The sequence below is a fragment of the Typha latifolia genome, chromosome 4, assembly GCF_019914945.1.
Source record: "Typha latifolia isolate L0001 chromosome 4, TyphaL0001v2, whole genome shotgun sequence".
NCBI lineage: Eukaryota > Viridiplantae > Streptophyta > Magnoliopsida > Poales > Typhaceae > Typha > Typha latifolia.
Window position 1 is genome coordinate 8,716,368 of NC_133089.1, and position 9,290 is coordinate 8,725,657.

At 34.8% G+C, this 9,290-nt stretch overlaps 1 protein-coding gene across 1 annotated transcript; it reads right to left on the bottom strand.

Moving 5' to 3' along the window:
• Window positions 1-1,399: 1,399 nt before the first annotated feature.
• On the bottom strand, window positions 1,400-8,456 carry LOC140786679 (uncharacterized). Its single transcript, XM_073135289.1, has 3 exons — window positions 7,540-8,456; window positions 1,632-1,703; window positions 1,400-1,547 (listed from the first exon to the last, which is right to left on the bottom strand). The coding sequence occupies exons 1-3, from the start codon at window positions 8,173-8,175 to the stop codon at window positions 1,545-1,547; spliced, it is 711 nt and encodes a 236-aa protein (XP_072991390.1). The 5' UTR covers window positions 8,176-8,456; the 3' UTR covers window positions 1,400-1,544.
• Between the last annotated feature and the right edge of the window lie 834 nt (window positions 8,457-9,290).

Genomic DNA, 9,290 nt, shown 5'->3' on the forward strand with positions numbered 1-9,290 from the left:
TATAATTTAGGGAGTGTTTGGTCACAAAATTATCAAGAGGAGATTGTGAATGAAATTTTATATAATGGCAAGTTTGTGAACAAAATATATTTTAAAATATATTATACAATCTAATATAGATAGAAGAGTAAGACACATAACTTGTGGAAAATAGTATACACGTAAAGAGAATGGAAAAATCTAATGCAAACACAAGTCAAAAGACTAATATTTGGCAGTGCAAGGCTGGTTGCACACCTAGCATAATAGGGTGCCACCTTGGCATGAAATTCATATGTAATTTCATATGGAAGCAAGGCCTCGTGCACAACATTCGTGCGACAATATAAAAATTAAAAATATATTCAGACTTGGTGTTTCCTTTCAGAATTCTCCTAATATGAATTGCAGAAGTTTCTCACACTATATGAGATCCAGAAGCAATGTATTTATCACATCCAAGAATCCGTCGTCACTTGAAACTCTCAATTTTCTATCAACAATTCAAGTGCTAATCAAACACAATTTACAACTTATAGCACATTGACGAAACTAAACTAGAGGCTAAGAGACTACATCCAACTCAAGGAAAACACAAGGAAGATCAAGATAAATATTTAAAGAGTTCTTAGTAAGCTACCTACGTATGTCCAAGCACTAGTCTACAACAATGATCATCGACCACAGGAGGAATGATTGAGTTATCCACATCCACATCTGCCGCCACTAATGGCATGAGGATTGAGGGTTGATTAGCACCACTAACGGCATCAAGATTGAGGGTTCAAATGCTTACCAAAAGATGACCTATTTACATGAATAGTTATATGTGTGGATTACATTCGAAAGTTTACTTAAATACTGAGACATTAGAATGCCAGAGAGATTGTACATAAATTTTATTTTTATTATTTGGTAAAAATAGATTGATCAATTTTAAGTGAATGCGTGGAATTTTTTATTTTAGATGAGAGATTTTTCACGTTAAAAAATTATTGTGTTTGCCATGTTTTCCTTTTCTTACTGAATTTCGATTATCAAAGTTCAATTATAAATCCATTTTTCTAGATCTAATAGGATTCAAATTTCCCAAATTAAATCAATTTTAGTTTTATCTTTTACTTTGACATTGACATTTCATATTTCCTATACCTAGAGAAATTAAGAATCCTATCTCCTCCGAAATTTTAATTAGTTACAGAGCATATCCTAGGGATTCACCTTTTTTCATAATCAAACATGTAGTTGATAATATTGGCAATTTTGGAAACATGTTTGGAAAGTAGTGAATCTCATTTGCTACCTATGAAAGATAAATAACTGTAGCCAGCTTCCAATCTAAGATGCTTGGCATATTAAGTCATGCATTAGCTGATGCAAATGCAGCACAAATGATTCCTCAGTGCAATTAGAACACGGCTTTTCAAGTGCTTAATGTTCGTAAACTTCTCACTCATGATAATGAGATACATATATTCCACTATACAAGAAATGAAACCAGGATATATTTTCCGTAAAGAAGGAATTGATGACCTTTTAGTGCAGACGCTCTGTTGTTACCACTATCACTGAAGGAAAAGAGTAGAGCCGATTAATTAGTGGAAACAAGAAGAAATCATAAAATAGTGTAATATAAATTTTGAATTCCTTACCTCAGGGTAGCAATCTTGGTGTATGATAGTCTGGTTTAGTGGATTTACATTAACTGAACACGAAATCCTTCCCTGAAATAAAATATATGTATAAAGTATCTTTTCCTTTTCCTTCGTAGGCAATTGTAAGAGAATAGAGAATGACAAAGCAATAAGGTATACTGTGAACATACAAAATTTACCAGGGAAGCAAAGGCATAGATAAATAAGAACACTTTTAACAATAGAAAAAAAAAACCAAGAGATGGATGCACTACGTAATATTATTTATGAACTTATTATCCAGGATCAGAGAAGCTTGAATCCAGTAGGGAAAAGCAGGACTTCTACCAACTCATAACGTCACCTAAGAATCTTTTAATAGACTCATTATTCATATATCATGGATTCCTAAGCCACTTCCAGACAAGAAAGAAGTGTTAGGTAAAGGAAGAACCCTCTTGAACGAGATGATATGGAAAGATTACTAGACCTGATGGACAGGAAAAGTGTGTGTGTGTGTGGGGGGGGGGGACTTTTAAAATAACCACAACCTCAGACATTGAAATAAAAAAATGTGTGGCAGACATCTGGTGCACAGACATGGAAGTTTTCACCATATACTGTGGAAGCTGATCTTTTTCAACATGACATTTTGTGTACAGCATCAATAAGAAACACCAAAATTTTCTCATTATATCTGCCTTCCTTCATTATGTCAAATAATGAATCACAATTATCCAAATTGTAATATAAATTTCTAATTCTGTTATGCTCTTATGTCTTTTCAACTCAGCACAGTGGATACTTTATGCGTGTTATGCTGAATCAGTTTAGTTCTGGCAGCCTAGATGCTTCTCGTAAATTGGGTGGTTGTTAGACTTGGCATCTGATAACAAGGGATTTAGATATATCATATATGAGAGCCAAAGTTGAAGTACGCAGCTTAAAATAGGACCCAAATATATGGCAAGCAGACCTGGAGGTGTGAGGAAGCCATGCCAAAGACTTCTAGAGCATAGAACTATTTAGGAAAACCTTGCTATCCCCATCAAGATAATTTTGCAATAACAATCAAATAATAAATCATCACTGTTAAAAATGTGTTTCTCCTACAGTTGCAACTAAATGTAAGTGTAAGCTACATCAACCAAGATATTCAATAGTATACACTATACAGACTATAAATTGAAGAAAGAACTATTTTTGTTTTGACGGTACTGGCCTCTAAACATGTTGTATCAAACTTGAAAATGCAAGAGAATCAAGAAAAATATAGGTACTAATATCACACTTCCTAGTAGACGAATTACCAAAAAGGTTATCAAGAAGTGATTTCGAAGATCTTAACAAATGAGTAAAAGGTGGTTTAAAACTTAAAAATGTCATTCAAGGAAATATTGCTATCAAAATAATCAACCCAAATTAGTTGCTTGGGAGGGCTAACTATCAATGAATTGTTTAAATGTTAAAAATGTGAAAATCAACTTTAAAACTTCATACAATTCATTGCAGTTAAGCAATTGATTGACGATAATCAATAAGTGGCTCTAGACTGACATGTCGCCTATTGGTGTTTCAACTAGTACGGCATAAGTGCCAAAGAAAACTTTAGAGTTGCATCAAATGTGATATAACATCTAGATGAAACTCATTTCCTATGTGATGCAATGGGATTGGAAACTGGGACCTATGTGATATGCAACATGTACAATTTTGAGATAAATTGAAACTGAATTCAGCATTAGATTCTATAATAAGCAGCTACTTCAATCAATAATTCTATGAAGAGGTACTTGCCACCAACAGGATTACAGCCTCTAATCAGAAGTGCCAGTTTAAGCTCTAGATCCTTGATAGAATGTCCAATCAACCATTCCTCCATATCTAGATAATCTGGACAAATGCGTGAGGCTGATTGGGTAGGCACTTGGATGACGATAATGATGGGTAGGATTATGTGTCCAGGACCCTTCAAATATAAATTAAGTTCAAATATATAAAAGGATCTGTAATAGATTTAAATTCTATATCTAGAAGCAAGGCTCAAGTATTACAATTTGCATTGAGAAAATTGGAATTAGGATTTAATAGTTTTATTATCTTATCAGGACACGCTCTTATTGTTTTGCCAGGGTTTCACGGTTATGGTCGAGTGATTAATGTTAACAAAATAAAATAATTGGCATTTGAATTTTCTTGCAGTTGATAGCCTTAGGCTGGATATCTAAATCTTCTAGCAAGAAATGAGAATAGGAAAGGAAGAATTATATTGAGCAAGGAAACATTTTGGCAGTTCAAGGGGGAAATGGGTGTGAAGCTCTCTTATGTGAATCTGGGTCCCCATTTCTTTTTGAGTTTTTTTTTTGTTCCCCAATCTTCATTCTTTCCTTTTTTATATTCTTGTTGTCATCATTAGATTTCTGCAATCACATCCAGTCTAAATTTATAGATTAGAGGAAATTCTGCTGCCAATATTTTCTACTGCATCTATTTTTCAGTTTCAAAGCCTGCAACATCTAGTCTACTACTTCATGGCCTTGAATTCTTATTTGCCAATCTTAATTCCTGTCACATTTGTTCTTGATATCATTTATTCCATGTTCTCTATGGCGGGTTCCTATAGCATAAAATTACAGCTTATACTACAGCCTACAGGAAATCACAGCCATCTATCCTAGCAGAAACCGATGCAAGTTTATTTGACATCGAACCTTGAATCTAATATATTGGATTCCAAAACCCTCTTTCCTAAACATAAATTACCAAAATTCAGTCCCACTTTCCAGATTTAAATTTCAACCCACATTGTAATATTATCATCATAATAACAAAAAGTCTACGCAATCAGCTTCAAACCTTAAACATTCATTTATTTAAGTTAGTCTTTGCATTCAATTTTCAATTTCACAAGGCAACGCCTAAATAGATTATAGTTATTTAAGTCCCTTTTTCTATTTTCTTATCATCTAGTCTCAACACAGAGGCAATGTTCCAAGATATTCTTGGTAAAGGGCATATGATTTTATGGTAAGAGAAAGAAAATAAAAGGTTTGATAAAGAAATCTCATTTTCCAATATATTCTGGTAAAAAGGAAAGTATATTTTTACCTAAATCAAAATTTTCAAGAGCAGATATGATTTCCTCTTATGGAAATAGATAGGCAAGAATACATTCTATGCAATGAAAATGTATTTCTTGATGACTTATTATGAAAGAATGTAATGCTTTAGATTCAAAGATCTTGTATAGTTTTCTTGCTTATGCTAGCTCTTCAAACTAAAGGATCAATAGGTCGGCCTATATATAACAGTGTCAGCCATTATGAATTTGAAACAAAGTTTGAAACAAGATTTTTCCTTAGTTTTGGCTCAGTACTGATCGTATTGGTTGCCATATTGGTCGTATACTCATATCAGCTTATACAAAAGAAAATAAGGGTTAGATGCGAATGGAATCGTAAGTTGGTGCTAATCTAAATCCATCTGAAGACAGCAAAATTAATTAGTGATTTCCAATGAGCCCAGTTTTGTGTTTTCAACCCTTTTTTATTTTTCTTCATGCTTTTCTTTCTCCACAGAGGTGGTCCCTATCTTCTCTCTCTTTTCGTTTCCCTATTATCACCTACTGCTCTCAATTCTGTTGTAAAGGTGGCTTCCAACCATCTTCACAGCAGAGATGGTTGTTAGTCTCCTCTATCAAAGCTTGTTTCCAACTTTTGTCACAAAAGGTGATGACAATGAGCACAAGTATTTATTAGATATGTCCAAAGTTTAATATTTTTCCTAATACTTTGAATCAAATTATGTTTCATCTCCTACTATCTTATTATAGTAATCTAAATTTTCTTATTTTGCTACTATTTTTTTGAACTTCTAGGATTTCCATACATTTATATCATCTTTTAGAATTTAATTAACCAGAAAATATCTGATAGTTGAAATGGTTTATACAGCTGATATGTATCATTTTTTTTAGTGACCAATACTAATATTGGTATTAAGATTTAGAGTCTTGATCACACTGATATTACAAATTTAGGAGTACATTTTCATGTCACTATGGTCATAATGAAATGACATAAAAGTAACAAATAATTCCCTTACAATCATGAGGAAATAGGGAAGAAAGAAAATTTGACGAGAAAGAAAATCTGACGAAATAGGGAATTGTTTCGAGTCCACCAGTTTTGGAAAACAGAATGAAGGCCGCTCAGGATTCTGGTAGATAAATCTTTCTAATATATTCTTCTTCTCTTTTTCTCCTGCCTTCTATTCTTCTTTTCTCTTTTCTCTCCCACAGCTTTTAACAAATGCAGTCAGTTTATTGTCTGCAACACAGCCCCTAACATAGACATACCAAGCCATTTAACCTTAATTGTTAATAGCAACCTTATCCCACGGTACTACTGTGATCCTATCATCTGAACCATAAATATACCCCAAGGCAATCCGTAAATTTAGCTTTCTAGTTAAGCCGAACTGAGTTAGATCTGTAAACCTTTCAAAACCAAAACCTATACGTATTTGAATTTTATTTAGATCTAAAAGATCGCTTTAAACTTTCATGATTCAGTCTAATCCATTATATCTAATCATGAACTATCCTCAATTTCTTCCTTCATATCATCCTACAAAAATTGGTAGTTTAGACAAAGCATCTTATATCAAATACTTAATCTTTTTCTCCTTATCTTCACCTTATCTATTTCAATCTTATCATATGTATAACAGCATCCTCCCTTTTGCTAATGTCTTGTAGCCTATTAGCAGTTACACCATAGTTTTACTAGCCCTTAAATTTTGTGATCTTCTGTTATGAAGCAGTGGAATATTATATATTGCAAAATACCTTATCAAAATTGCACACTTCCAATCTAAACCTTAACAGAAAATTAGATAAGATTAATTGTTTATGTATCTCATTTTTCTTGGATTATTCCTGAGTTGCAATCAAAGATCATGCTTTCACATTGTTAGAACAGGACATAGAGTCTCATCATTCACTAGTTTTCCATAGTTTCTTACAACGTGACAGTAGAAGGCGATAATAATAAGCTTATCACAATGAAGACGTGGTTCAAGTAAACTAGCCAGTGGAAATGGAAGGGGAAAAGAAAAACACAATTCTAACTTATCATTCATTTAGAACTAAAGTAATAAGCGAGAAGACAGAAAAGATCTTTCTCTGATGAGCCAGTTTTTCTCAGAAACCTGTGCTCCAAATTTATGATTCTTGTATCAATAGAGATTCTTCAATGTAATCTTCCTATCCATGGAAAAGGAAATATTCCAAATCAGCTAATTGAAATTAGTTCTCATCAAGTTGGGTAAAGTTCAGTATGATTATTTTCTCTATCGAGTACAGAGAAATTGTTAAATTGGAAGCTCTATTATTGCTTGAGAAGTTACTTAATCTAGGTATTGAGATTTCATATAAGTTCGTATATAAGCAAACTATTTCAATTAAAACTGTATATATATATATATATATATATATGTGTGTGTGTGTGTGTGTCATGTTACCAATAAGATTCAAGCTTCTAGAAATAGTACTGAGTGCTTCACTTTCTACAAAATCCAAAATATAATCAGATCAACACATAAGTCCAGATTCAAACTTTTGCATAGTAGTGCTCATTCTTGGTGCAGGTTATGCACTCACTTATACTAGTATTCATGATCATGAAGACATGAACAAGGCTGCATGTGATTAACAATTTGCTAATAACATTTAATAATAACGTAAATAACTTAAAAATTGTTTAGTAATTTTGAACAACAATGAAAAACGTGTGTCAGAAGTGGTTAAAAATGTTAAAGGAGTTTGTGAACGGAGATGAAGATGTTGAGGCGGATGAGTATTGTTGATAGAATAAATAATAATAATTTTAAGCAGAAGTTATAACAGAATCTAATCGAAACGCACCTGGACTGGGACATCAACGAAAAACAAGTGGAGCTTCCCGTCGACCTCAGTGATGGTATCGAACGGGATAGATCCCCTCGCAAGATCCTCGATCAGGTAGAAAACGTCACCAATCACCTCTATCCCATCTAGCTTGAGATCTGCCTCCACATACGAGACCCCGCGCGCCCTCACATGGCCGCCGTCGGAAGTCATGGAGCCGAGGCGGCGGCCGTGGTACCCGACGGAGGCGACTAGGGAGCGGTAGTCGAGCGAGAAGAAATCGGGGTTGCGGACGCGGATCTTGAGGCCGATGGAGACGGTGAGAGAGACGGGCGGGGAGGTGGCGATGTGGATGCGGTCTAGGGAGAGGCGAGCGACACGAAGTTCGGGGTCGGAGGGGAAGAGGAAGAAGACGGCGGAGCCGAGGAGGGTGGCGAAGAAGACGGCGGTGAGGAGGGTGGAGGAGGAGAGGATGGAGCGAAGCGAGCAGAAGGAGCGGCGGAGGCGAACGGGGAGAAGGACGAAGGTGGTTGGCTGGGGTTCGGCCGCGTAGTAGTAGGGTAGAGGATCAGGTGGCCGGATGGGGTAGTAATGGGAAAGTGGAGGTGCTGAATCGAGCAGCGGCTCCGATTGGGGGTAAACTGGTTTTGCCATAGATCTAGGATATCCGCCGGCAGTGAATTAAACGAGGGAGTTTTGCTTTTTTTTCTTCTGTGGGATCGGTCACTTCCGAAAATCTAGTGGAGCAAATAAATCAAACGAAACAAAAATTTTTACACAAAAGTTATCCCATGGTACTACTGTCCGAATGGCTCCAGACGGATTTTAGGACCCAACCTGGGCTTGCCGTCATATTTTTTTTTTTTTTTTCTGATGCACCGATTTTCTCTTGGGCTCCATATTTGTCTGGCCCCGCCAAACATGGCATTTGCACTAAAAAATTCTTAGCCCCGTTTGTTTTCTTGGACTATTTTGCACATCGGTTTCAAGATTTTTTTTTCTTTTCTAACTTGATTAAGAAACAATAAGCATATATAGTGACCAAACATGGTTCAAAAAATGAGAGGTGAGAGAAAAATAAAAGAGGTCAAAATTAGTTGGAACAATTGGAAATGTGTTCTCACGTTACAAACTTACTTTCAAAATAATTTACAATTATCTTTTCAAAAATGTCTTGTAAATGTCATCATTCATCTCTCTCTCTCACTATGGTTGCGCTCCTCTTTCACTTAGGTCGAGAGACTATATAAAAGAAATAGCATAATAATATAATGATAATTAATTTAATAAATTCAATGGCTTAAGTACATGTGCAAAAGATGAAAACTCAATAGTTTACACCAGTGAAATTATACGGTGTTCAAATTGATGGTGGATTTATCACTTACATAGCACAAATTACTAGTTTAGACAAACCTGCAGACAAACTTAAAACACAAGCCTACAAATAGGCTTAAAATATATGACTCACAAATCTACATAGCACATGTTACTAACATTTTACAAGTCTACAAATCTACAAATTCAACAAAAAATAAGAAGTCTTTAAAATAACTTGAAATATAAATGATTATTGGCTTACAAGACCAATTGAGGGTGTAGAAAGTCGATTGCAAGCTTACAAACCTTAAACCAACTTACAAAATTTTAAGCCTGCAAACAAGCATAAACACAGTTACTTTATGGCTTACAAGGTCGGCTACAAGCTTTACAAGTTCGCAAACCCCCCAAACTAAACCTTTTAACCAACTTTGAAATTACACAAAGCT